This window comes from Nansenia antarctica, assembly GCF_963989245.1.
Source record: "Nansenia antarctica genome assembly, chromosome: 1".
NCBI classification, from domain to species: domain Eukaryota; kingdom Metazoa; phylum Chordata; class Actinopteri; order Argentiniformes; family Microstomatidae; genus Nansenia; species Nansenia antarctica.
The window spans coordinates 33,715,100-33,738,744 of NC_137674.1; the positions used below are offsets into that span (position 1 = coordinate 33,715,100).

Below are 23,645 nucleotides of genomic sequence, written 5' to 3' on the forward strand. Positions count from 1 at the left end.
CTATACAGGCGAAGTGTTCATTTGAAAGCTAGCCGTCGGAAAGGGCTCATGCTAGATACTTTTACCTAGCAGTTGGCAGTTGCAAGTTCCAAATCCAACGACGATATTCCAACGGACAACCTGACCCACTCATGCTAATTATAACACCTGTCACCTGTCCGCTGGGCTGTTTCAAAGCACTTGTGGGTACAAAAGTCCTCTGCTATTATTAGCTAGCCAGCTAGCTACACTGTTAATCACAGCGACATGTTTTGTTTACAGTCAACGACACACAAAGGTTTCCGTCTGATGTTTTCCCTCTGTAGAGGCAGAGTATCCTGAGCATTACCGCCCTCCTTTGGCCTTCCTGTGAATTACAAAAACAGCTTCACTTGACAACGAGCTGTGTGCACAAACGATTCCGTCACAAGTAGTAGTGAGTGGTTCCTGGGGGGTATTCCATCAATGTCGCTAGAGAAAAATCCAGGCTTATTTTTTCAATCTAAATTCTAAATCCCGCGAGATTTATAAAATAAATCATGTAAACAAGCAAAAAAAACAAACAAACAATCAACACAAGATAAAGGGTGCATTTATTGAGAGATCTCATAAACACACAATTTAGAGTAAAATAAGTTATCTATAATATCTATACACATTTAGCACAACAATCCTCATCCTCATAAATAGATAAATAACAAGAAAACCCTCACACATAATTGAAAACCTAATACTGAGTTAAATGAATTCAACCTCGAACAATCTTAAATGTTGTGTGATCTAAGCTCTCAACTGTCTTCTCATTCTTGAACTCTGCTTTGATGATTTGTGACTTGGGGCTCCCGGTGGACTTCAGCCATTCCTGCATCCGTCTCACCTTGTTGGTTGGGCCTTGAAGCTGCCCTTGAACAGTGCCAGCCTCTGTGTTCTGCACCCAGCCAACCAAGCCAAGCTTTTTCCCTTCAGCCTGCAAAGCAAGAACGGATTGGTCAGAAGGCAAGAATGGGAAAGGAAAGGCTGTTCTTTGAGAGAAAAAGGTGTAAATAAGGTCAGGGTATATACAGGAATCTTGAGGTTAATTTCAATACCTTTCTAAGACTTTTTAAAGACCTTGTCAATATTTTTCCAGACCTCACCGCCACTTTGAGCTGTAACCGTTACATCAGTGACACCTTTAACTTAACAGTTTTAGTTTGCAATAGACTAGACCACTATCATACAACACAATTTCCGGTTCATCTTTGTTTTTTAATAAAACTAATACAGATTCACGAACTTTTACTTAAGGTTTTTAGGACTCAAACTCTTTGGACAGAGTCTAATTCAGAAAAATACCTACAGAATTCAAGACCTCATAAAATCGTGATAAGACTTTTTAATACTTATTAAGGGTCTTGATTTTCCCAAAATGTATTTATCAACTTTTAATACTTTTCAAGACACCGCGGATACCCTGAAGGTGCATGGTTCAGTCCAGCACACCTGATATCAGTACAGTTAGAGCAAAAATCACGTGGTCACCTACCCTTGATAAGCAGGTATAAATGTTTATTTAAAAATGAAAGACTTACTTGGGTGTATTTTCGAAAGAATACACCTTGGACTCGCCCAAATATTTCATAATCCACTGAAATTAACTCTCCAGACATCATTCACACTGTTAAACTAGAAAGAAAGGAAAACATGTTTTAATATCAGAGATAGGATAGAAAAGAGGCTTAGCCCCCACATCTTAAAATGTCGAAAATGCACTCAGCTAACCAGTTTTACAGCAAATACCCATATACCTGTACTAGTCAACTGTAACTAGGTAGCAATGCGATTCAGTCTTGCTATTGCACTGCAGCTAAACAACAGTTAAATATGCTTTGTCACTACGCGTGGTGACCTAAATGTACTTCTCAGCAGCGCAATTCACCTGCGTGTGATGAGACAACTGTAATAAATATTGACAAAGGTAAATCATACCTAAGCTAACTCCAAAAGTAGCGTAGGAGCTTTTATTCATCCCGAAACGTGCTGTTCGTGTTCTTTTTTTCGTAACATCCGGGTGATTGCTTCCGGACCGCAAACATGGACCAATCAGAGACTCGCAAATATGCTTCGGACCGCAAACATGCACCAATCAGAGACTCGCAAACATAAAGCAACCAGAGACTCGCTTGTATCTAGGCAACGGACACCAACAAAACAAGAGCCAGCTAGCTACATAACTGCAACTGCATACAGTATAATTTGGGAGATATTCACAACCTCATTTCAAAGCAGATGTCTACAAATTAGTCATCATGACTGGAAGAAGCCATCGCCAAGCAGAGCTAAATGCTGAACGAGAATAATAAGGGGAAATCTGCCAAGTCAAGAGGAAGAGATGATGGTAAGTCTGGATAGCTAGTGTAAAATCAGCAGCTATCCAGGTCATATAGAGTTTAGCAACTCTTGATCGAGACTATTCATTTTGGGGGATAAAATGCCTCGGTTACAAATGGCTCCACATCCTCACTCTACATCTTTTCTTTTCTCTGAGAAAGAAGTGACTTTGGAGAGACTCCCACCTTTGAGACATCACAACAAGTTTCAGGAGAACCTATCTGAAGATAGACAGAGAACAAGGAGTGACATGAATGAAAGGCAGCAAGAACATTGCCCCCAAAGGCAATATAATTCTGCAAGGACTGTATACAATGTTTACTCTGAAGTGCAAGGTAATACTGCACCTGTAAGGAAAGCCAATGGACTGGACATGGCAATACCACTGAAGCCTGTTTACCATAAAAGAACATTCTCCCTAGAAAGGGTCCGTAATGACAAAATACCTAACGAGTTTCAAAGACTGTCTCCTCCCCATGTCCCCTCAGCACCAAGAGGTCACTCAGAGTATGATACAAGAGTGGGCAAAGCTTACTACAGAAAGACTGCTGACGATCTCTCACTGCCATCAGAGGATTATCATTACACACATGGTACAGGGGTTAACGGATCCCAACCATTTAGGGGAGGACTGCAGCAGTTGCCAGAGGAACAACAGAGACTGGCGAAGGAAATCCGAGTGAGGGAGCAAATACTTAAGGAGAAGCTACTGAGAGCCGAGGAGGAGGTGAGAAAGAAGATAGAGAGGGAGAGAGCTGCTTCAGGCGAGGGCACTGAGAGGAGGGAGCAGAGGCACGCTGCTAGGAGACCAGTGGATAGAGAAGAGTGGATAGAGAGACAGGTGTCCTCCGCTGAGCAGAGATGGGAAATGGAGAAGGGTCAAGAGAGGGCAAGAAGGGAGAGGTTCGTGAAAAGGGAGGAGAAAACACAGGAGGAATTTGAATGGCAGAGAAAGGAGGAACCGACCAGAGAGAGAAGAGAGGAGAGGAAGACACTTTCAGACGGGTGGGAAAGAAGGGGAAGGGAGATGGTAATTACAGAAAGAGAGAAGACTGGGAGGGACATGGAACGGTGGAGAGAGAAAAGGGAAGAGTTTGCCAAGCGGGACAGAGAGAAAGAGAGTGAGTGGAGTAGAGGAAATGGGAGGAAGAATGAAAGGGATATGAAGAGGGAGAGGGAAAAAATGATAGAATGGAATAGGCGGGAGAGCGAGAAAGCTAGAGACGGAACTCGAAATAGGGTTATAGTTGATGAGGGCTTAGATTGGAAGAGGGAGAAAGCTAGAGAGGGAAGTCGAAATAGGAGGGTGGTTGATGGGGAATTAGATTGGGAGAAGGAGAAAGCTAGAGAGAACACTCAAAATAGGAGGGTGGTTGATGGGGACTTAGATTGGGAGAGGGAGAAAGCTAGAGAGAACACTCGAAATAGGAGGGTGGTTGATGGGGACTTAGATTGGGAGAGGGAGAAAGCTAGAGAGGGAACTCGAAATAGGAGGGTGGTTGATGGGGACTTAGATTGGGAAAAGGAGAAAGCTAGAGAGAACACTCGAAATAGGAAGATAGTTCATGAGGACTTAGATTGGGAGAGGGAGAATCAGTGGGAAAGGCAGAGAGAAAAGTATGTCTCAAGAGATGATAACAGAAGACAGGAGCATGACGTCGCTCAGGGGCGAACGCAGGACAGACAGCAGCTCAAATCTGCACGTATGGTGCCAGACAGCAGCAGCAGCAGTAGGAGAATGTCCCAGAAACCTTCATGTGCATCAGTCGCAAGTCCCCCTCACTCAAGCAAACTACCGCAGACGGAGCTCATCCCTGTGGAGAGAGCAGATGCTAGTCCCCAGCTCACCCCCCCAGAGAGAGCAGATGTTAGTCCCCAGCTCGTCCCCTGCAGGATCTGTCGGAGAACATTTTTGGCGGAGAGACTGGAGAGGCATCTCAAACTAGTGTGTGAGAAGCCCGGCCGCAAGATGTTCGACTCCTCCATGTACAGAGCCAAGGGAACAGCCCTGGAAGAGTTCATGAAAACCAACCCCAGAAGCAAGACTCCTGAGGTAAGAGTCCCCCCCCCCCCGATTTATCTTACTGAAGAAATTATTATTAAACAAGTTATTATAAGGTATAACGGTGTGTCCTAATTTTCTCTGATCTGATGTGGTATTGATTTTTTTTTCAGCTAAAGAAGAACAACTGGAGACAGAAACACGAGACATTCATTCATAACATGCGCCAGGTCCATGTCCCTGCGGCGGGACATCTGCAGCCCCAACCGTCTGTTGAAGTCAACCCTGATTACGTCTCCTGTCCTCACTGTGCCCGCCGGTTCGCCCCGGGGCCGGCAGAGAGACACATCCCCACGTGCCAGAACATCAAGAGCCGCCCAGCACCACTCCGCCGCCGCCCCTAACCGAAGTTTTTTGTTTTTTTTACATGTTTCATTGCATGTGTTATTAAACCATGCAAAACTTTTATGATATGGAATTTGTTACCTATTATCTAATTGTCCCGAATCAGGTTTTTACTGAAATGTATCAGACTGCCATTACGTGTAAGTTTAGCTTTTGGATAAGTTTCTAGTGTCTTTTTGTAGGTTGAACTAATACAACTTTGTAGAACAAACCAACATAATAATATATTGCTAGATACCGTAACAATCAACTTAAAAAATAAATAAATAATAATCACTGTCTGTCTTCATCACCAAATTAATCAGACAACATGGTGGTTAAAGTTGTTTTATTTCTATTTTTACATGAAGCATAGAACAAAGGGTGCCTCTGTGAACGGTGGTATATATGACCACTGTAACATTCCAAACCACTCCATATTTGAATTCTTAAAATGTTGCATAAGCCATTGAAATAAATGATGGCAATAAATACACTATAATTGTAATATTTCAACACCAAACAATAAATGGTATAAAAAGCAGATATTCAGTCAATTGTAAAGGCAAAACATCACAATCTTTATCTGTGAACAATTCATCTGTGGCTTAAAGAGTGGACAAAGGCACGTGGGAAGTCTTTCTTTTGCATTAATAAAACAATTCCACCAGTGTTGTACTGAATTATTTGACTGCATACTAGCCAAGAAAATAGCAAGCTTACCAAACCGTTGTACCCATTATATGATTTTTTGTTGTTGCAATCACGGTTGAACTCTATTAACACAAACAAAACACACACACCACCAAGACCAAAACATTTGATTATGACATTACCTTTCACAGAGTGTAAAAATAATGATTGCATGAATACTCAAAGAAGTCAGAGGAACACAGTACATAAGACAGAAGGAAAATCATTGTTAAGCAACACAAAATACATTTGATTGTCTGTATAGAATCAGTAGTGAGTGACGTAAATGTGAACCTAACATTTGACAGGCGATTTCATTTTACAAGACATCTTTGGTAAGTATATAAAAAGGTTAGAGACTACATTTGGTATACCTTTCAATTTGGTAATTAGCAGTTTTCTTCTACTGCATCAAAGAAGTCATATTAAGTCATTGGATTTTACCCAAAAAATAAGGCTCAGGGTTGTCCATATGAAATGAGCGAAAAAGAAGTGAAATTCACATTAGATGCATTGACCTGATCAATCTGAGCGACCTGTGTCTTAGTTCAAACCATTACAACCAAACCGTTGTAAAAAAAACACAGTAAATAACCGCAAGATTCACTGTTTACATACAGAGGTTATTATGAGGATACATTAGGATACCTACCAAATAATAACCTTGTAAGCATTTACAAAAACGCTTCACACTACTGTAAGCTGGGCACACTAGTTAGAATGTGATAAATACTAACAATGGAGAACCAAGGCAATGAAGCTGACCGTAGACAGAAACAACCGCGTTACTACTACCAAAGCATTTTCTTTATTCACATTGCAAAGTAACACTGCAAAAGATTGGTTGTTTAATGTTGAATCCAGCCAACATTTCAGTGAGGTCTATGAAACCACAGCTCTAATCGATGTATCCTTATCATCATCTGTCGGATAATAGTTTACAATGCAGAGTGTTCACTCCTTGATATGCCATGTCACCCCCATGCAGATAGGATTATATCTTAAGAAATATGACGTAACACAATGTGAAAAATGAGTGACACTTTCTAAGAAGAGTATGAGGTGACCATACGTTACATATCTGCTGCTCCGATCTTTTGATATTATTCAGAAGCGGTACTTGACGTTCCCACTCTGAGGAGAGCACGTCGACTCTCAGACTAGCAATGCCTCCTGTAATTCCTCAAACCTTTCTCTCTCCCTGTTATTCAAACTGCCCGAAAAACAAAAGAGTCAATGAGACCAACAAGCCAATGGGACAGCTTTGTCAGCGTAACCCTCCTCTGACTATGGCCAAGGCACTCCGTCTACAGGGGTGACCTTGATTGGAAGAAAAGGATGTGCTCGCTTGCACAGAACCTCTCATCATACATGTGGTAGGACAGGAACAGTTAGATCTTGCTCACGGATTTGTCCCGGCAGATCTGTTCCCTTGGTTAATGGATCCTGATCCTCCTCCTCCTGACCCTCCTCCTCCCACAGGCCTATGGCCGGACTGGTGGCTTCTGTCATTTTCAGATCCTGCTTGCTGAAGGGTGAGTCGATCAATTGCTGTCCAGAGTCTCTGGTTCTCATTGAGCTGGTCATTGAACTGTCGTCAAAGGAGAGAACAAAACACGTAATGACTCGCAGGGTTTAGAACAGGTGACAGAGAAGTCTACAGTATGATGAGTAAAGCTTACCTGCTTCTGTAACGACTGGATCATCGCCTCTTGACGATTGACCGTCTCTCGCAACTGTAAAAAGTAGTAACCAAAGTAGCATCAATCTGTAGGCAGCAGCTGTGACATTGACACAGGCATTCGTTGTAACTAATCTAATTATTACCATTGCAGGCCTACCGCTGGTCTTAGCAATTACAAGTCATTTCTGTACCATAAAATGAAGTGTAATCGTCTAGATTGTTATTGATAGGTCTCAAGCTGTTACAGAATGTGGGTGTATGTGTGTGTGTGTGTGAGCAACACACCTGCACTATGTCGCTACTCGCTCTGCAGCAAGCCGCCCCCTCCCCTTTCTTGCAGGCTCCTGTGTCCAAACCATTGACCTTCTCACAGCCCATACGCGCAGTCTGAAGAACACACAACAACGCAGGCTAGTTAGCTTGAGACATTAACCACCAAAGGATGTTTAAGTGTAGACTAGAGGCTCTGTCATGGCAATCGGCATATTGGAATGTCTGGATGGATCCGTCCAGAATGCTAGAATCGGCATAGCAAGGGCGTTCGAAGGACCTGACGATGACGTCACCCAGACATATTTTGACCGCCCGGACAGTATTTGCCATGACAGCTCCACACACTTGTTCATCATAATAATGGATCCATTAAATTCCATATTCATTTTAAGATTCTCCTTCTCACCATTAAGGCTCTCCATAACCTAGCACCTTCATACCCCTCTGAACTCCTTCTTACTCACACTCCCTCCCGTAGTCTCAGATCCTCCTCTGCCAACCAACTTGTCATACCTTCTGCCCGCCTGACTACTATGGGATCTAGAGCCTTTAGCCGTTCTGCTCCCCGCCTCTGGAACTCTCTGCCACCTAACATACATAATATTGACACTCTCTCCACTTTCAAATCAAGTCTTAAAACACACCTTTTCACAATGGCATATTTGGTTTGTTCTGCTGCATTTTGTTTGTTGTTATATCTGACTTTGCTGTTTTAATCTGACTTTGCTTTGTTGATTTTATACGGTTTTGATATGTGGTTTTAATTATGTCTTGTAAGGTGTCCTTGAGAGCCTCGGCACCCAAATAAAAAGTATTATTATTATTATTTATTTATTTAGTGGTTACCGAGAGGCCTCTCCCCGTGGCAGCTGCGGCGGCCGCTGCCTTCAGCTCCTGCAGCTCCTCGTAGGGCAGCGTGACGCTCTCTGGGAAGGCAGAGGACGGGGGGTCGGACCTGGAGCTACGGCAGTTGTCTGGCATGGGGATGAACTCTGCGTCCTGGAGCTCCTGGTAGGGAGAGAGTGGAGAGAGAGAGAGAGACAAACACATTCAGTGGCCATAACACTTTTGCTTTGGTTCTGAATAATATATTAGATTAGATTCAACTGTATTGTCATTGCAGAGTAAGTACAAGTACCAGACAATGAAATGCAGTAAAAATAATAAATATATGTTATTTAGCTGACACTTTTTAGTGACTTACATTGCAATGAGTGCATACATTTCAGTATATCAAAGTCAAAGTCAAAGTCAGCTTTATTGTCAATCCAATATATGTACAGACATACAGAGGGCTGAAATTGCATTTCCCTCTCATCCACGATGCATAGCAAACAAAAACAATAAATAACAATCTAATACGACAGGATAAAAAATAACTACGGTATATATACAAAAAAATACTAGATAAAAGATTTGAAGTGTGCGGTACAATGTACAGGGGTGGAATACAATATGAACAATGACAATAGTGCAATAGTGGTCATTGGCTCAGTATAATAGAGTAAAGTGGCTAAAGTACGTAAATGTATGTACAGGTATGCTTGTATCAGGGTTTCCGTTAGAAAAAATTGCCGCCGGACATCGTGTCCGGGAAGATTTCGATTTACCGGACAAACGTGATATATTCCGGTCATCATATTAAAATATAAGATTTTTTTTTTTTTCTAAATCATATTAAAAAAAAACCAACATCTAATATAGCTGTTTGTCGCGGTGATTACTGTTGTGTAGCGGCCTATATATGCCATTTAATGTCTATTTCTCATCCGATACGATTAGATGCGAGCTATATAATATATAATAATATAACATGATTGGCATGCGCGCTATGCCATTATGTCCAGCGCTGAACGGGCGCCTCACTGGGAACTGAACAGACAGCATCGATCAATGAACCATTGAAACTAGTTGGTACTATCAGTCCTTCATCACAACCACTGTCATGAGGCAAAAAAGAACACAACTTAGCTACTAGTCAGTTTTCAATCAATTTCTGTGGTCAAAGCCAGCCTGGTCATTAACACAAGGCTGGATGGTCTAACAGTCTTAAAGCTCCTCATGTTGTGTTTGTTTATGCAGCTTAGGGTAAGTCTCTCATCCTCACAGCCCTGTCCTCTTTCCTCTCTCCCCTTTGTCCTGAACTAATAAAAACAAAAAGAACATGAAGCAGAAAGATACAGAGAGAAATAAAGAAGATTTGGTTGTCGCTCCTCCTCCTCCACATTACGTTAACTGAAGTTTGTTAAATTGTTTGGGATTAATGTGAGTTTTCTATTTTCTCTTTCCAGTTTTACCCTTTTTTTAATCAATAAAACAACGTCATTTCTATAACCAGGTCTCGCTGGTTGGGAAGGCATTTCGTTTAGCTGCCTGTTAAATCATACTTAATCGGACTCGGGAGTATGACAATGAGGAGAACATAACTGTTTATTGAGAAACAATAGGCAGGCTGGGATACGTATATAAAGAAATACCACAATGTCTAGATGTATAACATTTTATTGAACAGTGCAAGCATGTAGGCTTCTGGCGTGACATCGTACCCCTAACGTTCTTAGGGCTTGTTTGAAAAGCTTAGACTGAAAGTTAGTGCCCTGGTCAGATTGTATAACAAGAGGAAGACCGAATGTGGAAAAAAACGTTGTTAAAGCTTTCACCACTGAGCTGGCTGATATGTTACGCAACGGAACAGCTTCGGGAAAACGAGTAGCAGCGCACATAATAGTGAGCAAATACTGACTTCCACTTTTAGTCCTAGGCAAAGGTCCAACACAATCAATTATTACACGTTCAAATGGCTCCCCTATAGCAGGAATGGGATGCAATGGTGCGGGTGGAATGGATTGATTAGGCTTACCCGCCATCTGACAAGTATGGCAACAGCGGCAGTGCTTGGCAACATCCGCCTTCAGTCCGGGCCAAAATAAATGTTTCAATATCAGCTGATAAGTTTTAGTTATACCTAAATGTCCTGACCACTGGCTCTCATGTGCTACAGATAACACCTGTTGTCTATAACCCACAGGCACAACCACTTGTTTTACAGTATTCCACTCACAACCATTTGCATTAGGAGGAGACCATTTACGCATTAATATCCCATCGTTAAGGAAATAAACTACGTTGCCCCCTATTTCAGATTCCTCACTAGCTGCATGTAAAAAACATTTGTTTAATGACTGATCAGCTACTTGAGCGACACGCAATCGCTCGCCGGTTACAGGCAGAGATAGGCTGTCAGCGGATGGTATGGTAGGACTCGGGGAGGATGGTAACTCTACCACTTTCTCCCTGGGAGAAGCTGAAACAATCGGGTTCTCATCCCTTTCAGAAAAGGCTTGCATAATCACACTATCACAGAGAGAAACATCGCTATCCTCCTCTCTGCCTCGACTCGATTGTGCACGAGTTATAGCGCACACCGGAAACAACCGCTGTTTCGCATAGGCAGCCTACACATTAGGAGTCATCATCATGCCGGTGTCAAATCATATCATAATAAAAGAAATACATAGCCTATATATTCGTCTTTTTTAAAATAGAAGGAATCAGAATGTGAACTTTAGCGAATTGTATTCAAATTGTGCTTAGAGGGAATTATTTTCACCGGACATTTATGTCCGACGAGTTTTCAATTTGTCGGACTTCAACAAATTTTACCGGACAAAGACCGGTAATTACCGGTTAACGGAAACCCTGGCTTGTATGTATGTATGCATGAAGTGAGATTGTTCTTAGTCCCAAGTCAGTGGGGGCAGAGTAGTGGGGGGGGCGGAGTCAGCGGGAATCGAACACACAACCTAAGCGTTGTTGTGCTCTACCAAATTGAACCACAGAGGACCACTTCTTTGTGTGTTGGTGCACCGACCTGCCGCAGCCAGAAGGGGCAGGAGCTGGCGCCGGTCTGGTTCTCCAGGGACAGGATGGGCGTCTCCAGACGGCACTCTGTGTCGGCCTCCACCGTGCCGCCCAGGCCCCGGTCACGCAGCTCCGTCTCTGAGCCTGGCTCCATCGCCAGGTCCACCGTGGCAGTAGAGCACTGGCCTACTGAAACAGAGACAGACAGACACAGAGACAGACAGACAGACACACACAGAGACAGACACACAGAGAGACACACACACAGAGAGACACACACACACACACACACACACACACAGATACACACACACACAGAGAGAGACAGACAGAGACACAGACAGACAGACACAGAGAGAGACAGACAGTCACACACACACACACACACACAGAGAGACACAGACAGACAGACAGACACACACACACGCACACACAGAGAGACAGACAGACACACACAGACACAGACAGACATAGACACAGAGACAGACAGACAGACACACACAGAGATACAGACACAGACAGACATACACACAGAGACACAGACAGACATACAGACAGACACACAGAGACAGACACACACACACACACACACACACACACACACACACAGACACACAGACACACAGAGACACACACACACACACACACACACACACACACACACACACACACACACACACAGAGACAGACATACAGAGACAGACACACACACACACACACACACAGACACAGACACAGACACAGACACAGACGGGTCAGTATACAGTACCAAATTGGCACCGACCATGACACCATTTTCTTTCCTTTTCCAGGAGGAGTAACCATTGTGATTTTACTCACCACTAGCAACCGAAAGTCCACTGCTGTTGGACCGGATGGTCTTAGAGTTGAGGACCTTCTCTGTGAAACAGAAAAATGAATCCCAGTTTTAATTGTTTGGTCCCCAATTTACATGAATATCTCTATAAGTGATGTACAGCATAAGCCAGTGGTTCTCAAACCTCATTCAACTAATCATAATTACTTTGTACTTGATTAGTACTTGATTAGTTGAATCAGGTGTGCTGGTGGTGGTGGAATAGCAGCTGGGGGTCCCAGAGGAGAGGTTTGAGAACCACTGGCTTAAGTGGTTAGTGACTGACCCATGATCAGGATGGTGTGCCAGCCGCGACAGGAGAGGTCCGGCACGTGGTGGAGGGAGCCGAAGATGGGCCGGGGCAGGGCCGGGCAGACCTCCGACCCGAAGCCCTTATCAGCGGGCATCCCCAGGCGCCCGTTCCCCGCATTCCCCCAGGCGAAGATCTGGTTGTCTGGAAAGGAAAGGGAAAATAAAAAATCTCATTGAAATAAATCACTGACCCAGAACACAACAAAAGTACATCCTCCTTACAGAACCAGAAATAGCACACGCATTGTTTGACACCCGACTTCCCGGTTTCACCAGTTGCTGTCACATATACAAATAACAGCAATTTCAGCAGAGACAGGCTTAGCGGTGTTCAGTGTCTAACTAACCCTGTGTGATAGATAGATAGACAGACAGACAGACAGACAGACAGACAGACAGACAGATATAACTACGGTAACCCTGTGTGGTAGATAGACAGACAGACAGACAGACAGACAGACAGACAGACAGACAGACAGATAGATAGATAGATAGATAGATATAACTAACCCTGTGTGGTAGATAGATAGATAGACAGACAGACAGACAGACAGATAGAGAGATATAACTAACCCTGCGTGGCTGCGATGGTGAAGCCATCTCCACATAGATAGATATAACTAACCCTGTGTGATAGATAGATAGATAGATAGATAGATAGATAGATAGATAGAGAGATAGATAGATAGGCAGACAGACAGACAGACAGACAGACAGAACCAACCCTGTGTGGCAGCGATGGTGAAGCCATCTCCACAGGACACCTTGGTGACCACCTTGCCCCCGAAAGCCCCCAACAGCATCTGGACACCCTGGTGCTTCTTGAAGTCCTTCACCCCCAGCTGCCCATACTTGTTACACCCAAAGGTCATCAGCCGCCCGCGCTCTGAAAGGTCAAAGGTCAAAGTTCAAAGTTGAAACCATATTCCGAAGCATGATGATCCTATTCGTACTGTTACTGAATGGTAGATATCAGGGAGAGAGTTCTGATGTCAGTACCGTCAATGGCAGCAGTGTGAGTCTTCCCAGGGCTGATGATGTGGATCTTGTACCTGGCCAGCTGCTTGACCAGGGTGAGGGTGGTGGTGTACGGGATCCCCTCATACCCCTGATGTTGGAGGAAGAGAAGATGCATGGATGGATGGATGGAAGGATGGATAGATAGGTAGAGAGATAGGTAGGTAGGTAGGTAGATAGATAGAGATAGATAGATACTTTATTGGTCTCCAAGGGGAAATTAAGCAGTTACAGCAGCTCATATCACAAACAACAAAACAACAAAATAAAGTGAATAGATACAATAGAAAGATAGAATAAAAATAGACATTTGAAACATTATATACAGTAACAAAAGTCCAGTATGATTTAACATCCCCCCCAGCCTCACCCCGAACAACTTAAAGGCACGACCATTATTGATTATTGTCATTGTTTTGGAATGCTCTGACAGGAAACCTTTTTTGTGTGGATCCAGTGTGTGTTACCGACCTCTCCAGGGTAGTGTTTGAGCCCGGTGATTTCCTGGTTCAGACCCAGCTTGTTCAGGTCGTTGTTCCCGCAGGCGAGCACCCTTCCCGCCTCCGTCAGGAAGAAGGTCCCGTCACAGCCACAGCTCACAGACGAGATGACGGCTCCTTTAGGCAGCTCCACCTACGCACACAAAGCAACATTTGTCACAAACCCGAAGGTAGTGGCAAAAAAGGGAGTCCACACATGTGTTTAAATTAGACAACTTAAGTTTTATTATACTAATTAAGCAAATTAAACTAAATAATAGGGATGTCCCGATCCGATACTGAGATCGGATATCGACCCGATATTGGTCCTGAATGCTGGATCGGAGATCGGACCAGAAAAAAAAAAGGCTCCGATCCGATCCTACTGTCATCCGCAGTCAAACTTATGTGTATAAGCGATGAGGGAATAAAAGCAGTGAACAGAAACACGTGTCGCAGAAATGCTTCACGCAAGTCCTATATGCGCTTAAAATGCGCATAGCGCTTCACGCGAGTCCTATATGCGCTTAAAATGCGCATAGCGCTGCGCTGTGTGCTTCCGGTTTCATTACAAAGAGGTTAACCCTATGTGCCTGACGTCTAACAACATTCAAATTACTCTAACTTCATATTTTTTCGGATTTCAATGTATGACACATCATTTGAAAGCTTATGATCCGTAGTTCCAATCCACAACACGTCGCATTTGTTGCTTTAATAAAGGCTGGCAGTCTTTAATTTAACTGTTGTTGGTGTGGACTATATACTGGGGAGGTATTTGAATGAATGAATGAATGAATGGTCTTTATTGTCATTGCTACAGTACAGGTACCAAACAACGAAATTTAGGAGGGGTGGCTCCCCTGGTGTTAGGAAAAAAAAAAAAAAAAAAAAAAAAAAAAAATTCAGGGGTCAAAAAATGTATACAAATATCGGATCGGTATCGGTATCGCCGATACCCGAAGCCCAGGTATCGGTATCGGTATCGGTAGTGAAAAAGTGGGATCGGGACATCCCTACTAAATAACATATGTATATAAGAATATGGATAAGAATCAGTAAATGGTAAATGATAAATGGACTCCACTTATATAGCACCTTTATCCAAAGCGCTTTACAACAGCCTCTCATTCACCCTTTCACACACACATTCACACACCAATGGTGGCAAGCTACCATGCAAGGCGCTGGCCCGCTCACTGGGAGCAATTTGGGGTTCAGTGTCTTGCCCAAGTACACTTCGACATGTGGCCAGCCAGGGCTCGAACCGCCGATCTGCCAACCTTGTGATCATTAGACGGCGGCTCTACCTCCTGCGCCACAATCGCCCCAAAGTAGTGTATGCCATGAGTGAATGAGTGTAAAATGTATGTTGTATGTGTAAGGGGTGTATGTATGTAGTGTCAAAATAGGAGGCCCAAAACTTAGGTAACCCAAGACCTCACCAAACCTTAGAAGGAAGAAAGGTAAGTGGAAGAGAGACTGAGTTGAGGATACACCCACAATATATATCCTCAGCTCCCCAAACCCAGGTAACACTAGTTAGGCTGATGACCTACCCACTCGGCCAAGGTTCCCAAAGGAAACAGCAACAGCCAACAGGCAGGCAGAGTGGGAGGCGTCGCACATACATGACAATTATCACATAATTTATCAGCCTTGAGCGTTCTGTATTCAAGTTCTTGCTAGTTTTCCTCATGAGCACAATTTAAGATTTTATGGGATTCTGTGGTGAGAACACGGCGACAGGATCTTACTTGCATAGGAGATGAGAAGTCATCCTCACATTCCAGGCCGAGACGCCCTGTGTGAGAACAAAAAGTATATCATTCATTACAGTTAACAGAGAGGAATTAATATGGAATTAACTACATTCTGATGAGGAAATTGATTTCTGTCCTCATACCAAAAAAGGGAAATAAACATGTCCTTGTCACTAGCTCCACCTGCTGGCTAAGATTGGCAGGACAATGACAATGGCAAAAAATGTGTCACGTTCTAATGCTTTGGTCCGCATATCGGGATCTAATGTAATGATCAGACTTTTCTTTCGAAAAATGTGAATACATTTCTGAGTTGTTGAAAATCAATGACATACTCGCTAGTCAACTAACACAGCTTGTTTTGTGAGCCTGCTAACATTATAGTTAACTAGGTAGCAGTGGGGAATTACTCACCCAATCCATTTTGTTGCAGTATTTTCGCCTGACTAGCGAGTTTGTGTTGTGATTCTCAACAACGTTGAAACGTAGTTCCGTGTTTCAAAAGAAAAGTCGGAACATTTTGATTGGTTGCCGATACGCGGAACAAAAGACTAGTACATACATACGTACCATGCTCTCCACAGCCCCAGGAGAAGATGTCTCCACTCTGGGTCAGAACCACCACGTGGTTGTCCCCACAGGACACCTGCCGCACGGGCCGCTCCTCAAAAAACTCCAGCAGCACAGGCTTCAGGACCTCCATCCCCATCTCGTTCTCCACGCCGATGCAGCCGTAGTAGTCCGACCCAAACATGTACATCTGGTCCTCGTCTGGGACAGAAGAACATGCCAGAATTTTATCATATTTCGTGTCCCTTGGTCTGTTATATATTAGGTTTTATTCTCCAATTTTGTTCATACGTTGTACTGGTGTGCTATCTTGGCCAGGTCTCCCTCGAAAAAGTGATTTTAATCCTGGTTAATGAAGATTAAATTAAAAAACATTAAAAAGAAAGAAAGAAAGAAAGAAAGAAGCACGGTCAGTTAAACCAAACCTGTTCTGCTACCCCTCACCCCTACTACCCCCTACTATCCCCTACTACCCCCTACTAACCCCTACTACCCCCTACTATCCCCTAACCCCTACTAACCCCTAACTCCTACTAACCCCTACCCACCTCTACTAACCCCTAACCCCTACTACCCCCTACTAACCCCTAACCCCTACCAACCCCTACTACGCCCCCCAGCTAATTATGCTGTTGATCTGGGGTCTGGAGTTTCATCTTCTTCTAGCCTTCAGGGAGTCTATATTGTCCTATTGTAAGCCTTTACATTTACATGTTTTGCCATTTAGCAGACGCTTTTATCTAAAGCGACTTACAATAACAACGTAAATATGTCTAAAGTAAGTGAATCATCTATACATCGTTCCTCAAAGAAAGAAATCGGCGGTTGGACCCGGGGTCATTGGCAGTCAGTCACTGTGCTAGAAATCCAGCCGTACAGAAACAACCGTTCGGACCACCAGCAGCTCATCCAGGGTTAGGGTTAGGCTCCACACAGACAGCTCTCTCACCAGTGATGCAGGCGGTGAAGTCAGCCCCACAGGCCACCTGGCGGACGGCCTTGCCCTGGAGCCTCTCCACCTTGCGGGGCTGACGGTACGAGGCCTGGTCCGCATGGCCCAACTGGCCCACCATCTTGGCCCCGCCTTGGACACTCTGATAAGGAAGGGAGGGTGAGGTGATTCAGAACACATGTTGATTGGTTAAGTCATATGTGCCAGCAGCTGGTGAAACTGGGGGAACAAGTTGCCAACCAATTCAGACTTTTATTCTGAAAACGTTGTTGAAAATCAATGGCACACTCGCTAGTCTAACCAAAACATTGCAATGCAATGGAGTAATCCCCACTACTCTACACTAACTAGGTATTAGGTGCTAGGTGCATTGAAATGTTTTGACTTGACTAGCGAGTGCGTCATTGATTTTCAACAACGTTGAACGGTCCGTCGGTTGGGAGAGTTATTCATGGTTTCACCAGCTGCGGTCACATACTAGGACAACCTGCCTTTATTGTTGTAACTTTATAGGTTACATTTATATATACATGATTGATTAATATGTTCCATAATTGATTGACAGTTAAAAGAGATTGGTTAATATGTTACATAATTGATTGACCGTTAAAATAGTTATTATTTATCGTTAAGAGAGTTAAAAAGTACATTTCTATTGTATTGGCTAAGAATAGATAGAACTGCAGGTCCCAGAAGGCCTTGCGGCAAGACGTCATAGAAGTTGACAGTTTGTTGTTTTGGAGAAATGCGAATTGTAACATCCAGAATTGAAAGTGAATACCTAATAGCTTGTTTATTATTTGAAAGTGATCAAAAGTGTATGCCAGCTGATCTTTTATATAAAGAACCTTTCGCTTTATAACCCAACGTCCTAGCCATCATTTTGGAAGGTAGAAATACTACATTTAGAAATGCACCGGATGCAACATAATTGTACCACTGTGGATTGTGTATGAGGAGGATTTTGGTACTCACAGCCCACGTGTACAGCTCCTTCTCCACAGTAACCACGGCAAAGTGCGTCTCCCCAGCACACACATGCTGGGCCCCGGTGCCCCCTTTAAAGGTGTCCAGTTTCTGGGGGGTGAACTTCCCGCCACCCCAGAAATACACTTCCCTGGAGCGTGTGGTCACCACGGCAACAGAGCTCTCACTCGGGGTGCTCAACCTAAAGACAAGTTACAATTATTATAATTACATTTTTTAAATAATAATAATTATAATAATTATAATAATAATAATAACTTTTATTTGTATAGCACTTTTCCTGCAAACATTGCAGCTCAAAGTGCTTTAATCATTATATAGTCATAATTTAAAGTCATATAAATCACACAAATACTTAGATAACAGGTTTTAACACAATGTTTATATATTAAGAACATGTATGAACTCAAAGCTTCAGCGTCTTTGAGCCTCGGAAAAGCGCTATATACTGTAAATACAATGAATTATTAATTATTTATTATAAAGCTGATGCATAATAATAATAAGATGAGAAACTATTGAAACCTACTTGGGTCTTTTCATAGCCGAGTTCAACAAGGCACATCGATCGTCCAGAGCCCTGAAACAGCAGGAAAGGTGGTCGTTTACTGAGAGGAAACAGCTGTTTGGATCATCTCTTACTTACAGCACCCATCTTTTGTTATGTAACAGACTACATATTTCCCCCCCCCTTCAATCAGACTCACTGCCGGTTGCAAGAGATGATCGGCTGATCCAGGATCTGTTGAGCTGTGGGTCTCTTTTCCGGATCCTGAAACACAAATGTATCTGACATTACATTTCATTATCATCCATCACAGAATGTTCTGTATGCAGTATGTTTAAATGAGAAACAATGATTGGCTTTTCCCATTCACATTCATTCAAGTGGACTGTTGTTAAATTGTACTGCATTGATGATAATCACACTGAGACTGAAATAAATGGTAAATTAACTACACTTATATAGTGCCTTATTCCAAAGCACTTTACAATGGCCTCTCATTCACCCATTCACACACACATTCACACACCAATGGCGACAAGCTACCATGCAAGGTGCCGGTCCGCTCATTGGGAGCAATTTGGGGGTTCAGTGTCTTGCCCAAGGACACCTCGGCATGTGGCCAGTCGGGATTCGATTAGACGCCGGCTCTACCTCCTGTTCCACTGCCTCTTCTCCCCACTCACCTGATCCAGGCACTCGTACACCAGCTTGATCAGCTCAGAGGAGTAAACGTCAGAGTTCACCTCCATCGTCCAGTTCCCCTGCACGATCTTCACACACAGGTTCAGTGGGTTCTAGACGGGACACAAGCAGCACACTTCAGATACGAACGGCGGTGATATCAAACTAACATAACGTTAAATGTAACAGTCCATAGACACTCAAACCCTTTTATCTAGCCAGCATGACCAATCCCACCACCGTGACAAATAAGACAGGTACAGCTACAGTTACAGTAACAAAGGTGCATCAATTGCAAGGTAAAATGGGACAAACAGGAGGATACCCATAATCCAATGCTCAACAAAAGCTGAGGCCTTGAGCATTGCTGACTTTTATTTATTTTTGTCATTTGTTGTTATGTATGTTAATGAGTATATTTTCTCCTTTGTAATATGTTTGGTGATATTATGTATATTGATGTTATTCTTCTTTGCTATGTTTTTTTCTGATGATTTCCTTCATGTTTCATGTTTTATTGGGGATCCTAATAAAATAAAAAATAATCAAATCCATAACACTTACCGTTGCATCAAATGTTCTAGTGAGAGTCAAGACTTCAAAAATGACACAGCCCATGGCCCAGATGTCAGATTTGAAATTGTACTTTACTCCCTGGCACAGCTCTGGAGACATATAGTACGGCGTGCCTACACACTACACAAGAGAGAAACAAATAATAATAACATTTGTCCCAAGACTGTTGTTGTTATACATATCATACACACCAGTACCTTACAGAAACTAAAAAGTGAGCACTTAAATACAAATCACTTGGAATAAGGTCCTAAATTTGCAGCATTGCAAAAATGTGGGTTTATAAATGTGTCTATTCATGTGAGTCCAGCAGAGTGCTAAGAATCCTATCTGTGTTATCATAAGGTAATCACATTCAGAGCAGCGGCTGTGTGTGCCGTAGCCTCGTAGCCATGCTAGCTATCCTTAGGGGCTTTTCATCAAGACAGAAATAGCACTGCTCAAGGTCACCAAAGACAATTAGCAGCACGCGGCGGACGCTAGCTGCCGCTTCTGACGTCGGTCTCCATCACACAGTGGTCATGTGTCTGGAGGGGTGGAGGAGGAGTCAGGGACCGGAGTATGAACACAGCAGGCCTGGTTAGACTCAGGGGGAATGGACCGGAGTATGAACACAGCAGGCCTGGTTAGACTCAGGGGGAATGGACCAGAGTATGAACACAGCAGGCCTGGTTAGACTCAGGGGGAATGGACCAGAGTATGAACACAGCAGGCCTGGTTCTGCTCAGGGAGGATTGGACCGGAGTATGAACACTATTAGTAGACTCGGGGGATCATGGTGTCTGCTGCCCACAAAGGGGACAGAGGCCTACCTCTGGACTTGATAAGCGTTACTATTCACAGCCTAGATAATTTATTGTTCTTATTTCTTTGCTTATATATTGTTGTTTTATGATCCTACGCTGCACCGACCTCACCAAGTCAATTTCCTGTATGTGCCAAATATACTTGGCCAAACAATTCTGATTCTGATTCTGATTGGCCAGCAGGACAATATGATGACTCATCATCGCACATGCTCAGATCTGTTTGGCCAACAGAACAAACACAACCTAGTAAATCCCATCTCTGGCATCTCAGACTGACAGTGAAACATTACTTACAGTCTCAGCCATGGCATACTGGGAGTCAAGCTTCTTAGCTAGTCCGTAATCGCCTAATTTAATGAGGTTGGTTTTAGTCAGGAAGATATTCATCGTCTTTATATCCCTGCAGGAGAAAAAGGAAAGGACAAGGTCAAGGAAAACAATACTGCAGATGTGAGAGCATTTCAGAAATTGTACCATCAATTGTACCACTAGTGTTCACCAAGGAAGTCTATTGTCATAACAAAGTGCACTACAGTCACACAGCACAAGTTACAAATACAGCCAGCACAGAGACAGTTGAAAAAAGGAAAGAAAGAGGGGAAAAAATTAAGAAGAGGAAAGCCTGACCAAATGCTAAAATGTACCTGTGCAGGACTCCAGCCTTATGAATGTGTGCCACTGCTGATGTGATTTGGTACAGGTACCACACAACATCCTGGGAGAGTATTTACAGGTGGTAGAAAATACATTAAATTCAAGTCAAGACAGGTTAATTCAAAGATATGTTGTCTCTACACAATGTGCTGCTATGATAACTTTCATTCATACCTCCTCCGAGAACAGTTTGCCCTTCTGTTGGTTGATTTTCTCAAAAAGATTTCCTCCTGAAAAAAGATGTTGAATTCATTCACTTTTTCATTTTAGGAATTTAGCTGACGCCTTATTCCAAAGTGACTTACAATCGATACATTTGACTAAGCAAGTGAGTCATCAATTCACCAGTTGAAGCAGGAAGAGTAATCTAGCTCAGGCCAGGGGCCATTGGCAGTCGTCGTGATACATTTTAAAAACATTTTATAGACACTGGAGAAACAGTACAAGGGGAGAAGAACTCTTAGGAGACACAGTATAGGGGAAAAGCAGGTGTCGCAGGAGACGCAGCGCTGGGGGGTAGATAAAACCTGTATGTCTCATAATTCAAAGGACAGTTTGTTCCTGTTACAGTGATTTTATCTTGATTAGCGCTGTAAGCCGAGCATATAGTGACATTGAACTGAGCATTTAAATGTCAGCCCAGCCAGAAATGTCCAAAAATAGATGTTTCTGTTCTTCTCACCATTGCAATATTCCAGCTCGATAAGCAGAGTGTTCTTGTCTGTGAAATGGTTGAAGTAGGCTATGATGTTGTTATGCTGCAGGATGGACAGGATGCTTATCTCGTTCATCACATCTTTGCGCTCTTTGTCTGAGAGGCAGTTCAAATCCACCTCCTTCCACACCACTAGAGAGTTGTCCTGTAAAGTGATGGGGAGGGGGGGGGGGACAGGTTAGGACAGGTGGGCGCCCAACTGCAGTCCCAGAGAGCTACAGGGTGAGCAGGCATTTTGTTCCAGGCCAGCATTAACACAACTCATTCAATTAATCATGGCCCAGATTAATGCTTGATGATTGTTTGAAACGGGTGTGTTAACGCTGGGCTGGAAAGAATGCTTTTACCCCCAGCAGCCCCCTGGATGAGAGGTGGGGGAAGTCAGAAAATAAACAAAACGTCTACTGCTGTGAAGGCTCCAATAGGCCCTGAAAAGGCATGCAATAATGTGTCTTGCCCTCATGCAAGAATGTCACACAGTGGTATGTATCAACACTGTAGTAATATGCCGATCTGCTGTGACAGCATAGTGTTGTGTACTGTAGCCTACATGAAGCTGGAAGGGGAGAGGGAATCATGGTCTAATATAAAGGGAGCTAAGGTTCATGTGGTCAATTAGACTTCTATTTACTGGTCAATAACTACTATTTACTTACCTCTGTTCGTCTGTACAGAGTTGCCTCTCCGAACGCGCCTCTTCCAAGGATCCTGATCGGAATGTAATGGAGCTTCTCTTCCTCGCCACTATACGCGGCCGACGATGATCTGGCACTGGCAACACTTTCACTGCCCAAATCCGAATTTAGAGAAGCAAAATGCCTCTCGTAGTCTTCTAGTGACATTTTGTGTAGGTTTTGAATTAGCCGCACACTATTGCAGCGCCGACTATTCGCACGTTATTCGCATACAATTATCTTACCTCTTTCTAAACTTGAAATAAAAAGTTCCATAGGCTACACATCAAAGGAAGACGAACTATACACAAAGCGTCTGAATCACTAACATAGTATGTTAGATTACTAATACGATTGTTGTAGATTGTTTCAAAATAACAACAAAACCCATACGTCCTACAACAACCGTGCAACAATGTTGCTGATTTCTAAACTAAGTCGCTTGCAGAGCTTTTGGCCTCGTCTCGCTCGGAACATTTGGACGTTCTAAAAACGCATTAAGGCTCAAAAGAGTGACACGATCATCATCATCTACCACAGAACACCTTTACCCCTAAAGAACACACGCACGTGTCTCTACTGTCTCCTGTTTACGCCACGAACAGGCTTAAAATGTTGAATGCTGTCAGTATAGCACAGTCAAGTCTACCCTGTAGGGAGTCCATCTTTTCTATGAGCCATATCCACACTGCAGACCCGGAAACACTCAGGTTTCATGTCACCAGTGGTTGGAGCTTATTCTTATATTCTCACAGACTCACACTGTCAGTAGGTTGGAGAGTCAAGAGGTGGGACAGGCCAAGGAGGAGGAGTGACTTGGCCAGTCAGACAAGTGGGTCTATAATA

General features: G+C 43.3%; 3 protein-coding genes across 4 annotated transcripts; 1 reads left to right on the forward strand and 2 right to left on the reverse strand.

Annotated features, from left to right (window-relative positions):
* Positions 1-555: 555 nt before the first annotated feature.
* Positions 556-1,631, reverse strand: acyp1 (acylphosphatase 1, erythrocyte (common) type; the record flags this gene model as incomplete). Its single annotated transcript, XM_080550423.1, has 2 exons — positions 556-946; positions 1,551-1,631. The coding sequence occupies 2 exons, from the start codon at positions 1,629-1,631 to the stop codon at positions 728-730; spliced, it is 300 nt and encodes a 99-aa protein (XP_080406549.1). The 3' UTR covers positions 556-727.
* A 2,423-nt stretch (positions 1,632-4,054) lies between these two features.
* Positions 4,055-4,755, forward strand: zc2hc1c (zinc finger, C2HC-type containing 1C; the record flags this gene model as incomplete). Its single annotated transcript, XM_080550443.1, has 2 exons — positions 4,055-4,402; positions 4,525-4,755. The coding sequence occupies 2 exons, from the start codon at positions 4,055-4,057 to the stop codon at positions 4,753-4,755; spliced, it is 579 nt and encodes a 192-aa protein (XP_080406569.1).
* Positions 4,756-5,077: 322 nt separating this feature from the next.
* On the reverse strand, positions 5,078-23,407 carry nek9 (NIMA related kinase 9). 2 transcript variants are annotated; one of them, XM_080550422.1, is made up of 23 exons: positions 22,782-23,407; positions 22,093-22,270; positions 21,585-21,640; positions 21,401-21,471; positions 21,051-21,156; positions 19,936-20,067; positions 19,374-19,484; positions 18,890-18,954; positions 18,712-18,762; positions 18,171-18,363; positions 17,193-17,337; positions 16,244-16,444; positions 15,668-15,714; positions 13,903-14,064; positions 13,414-13,522; positions 13,139-13,300; positions 12,389-12,556; positions 12,087-12,146; positions 11,257-11,432; positions 8,232-8,393; positions 7,398-7,499; positions 7,111-7,164; positions 5,078-7,019 (listed from the first exon to the last, which is right to left on the reverse strand). In XM_080550422.1, exons 1-23 carry the CDS (start codon positions 22,965-22,967, stop codon positions 6,831-6,833), a joined length of 2,886 nt encoding a protein of 961 aa, XP_080406548.1. In that variant the 5' UTR covers positions 22,968-23,407; the 3' UTR covers positions 5,078-6,830. The 2 variants fall into 2 exon arrangements, with proteins under 2 accessions (XP_080406548.1, XP_080406547.1); XM_080550421.1 differs by having other exon boundaries at positions 11,257-11,435.
* Positions 23,408-23,645: the final 238 nt, after the last annotated feature.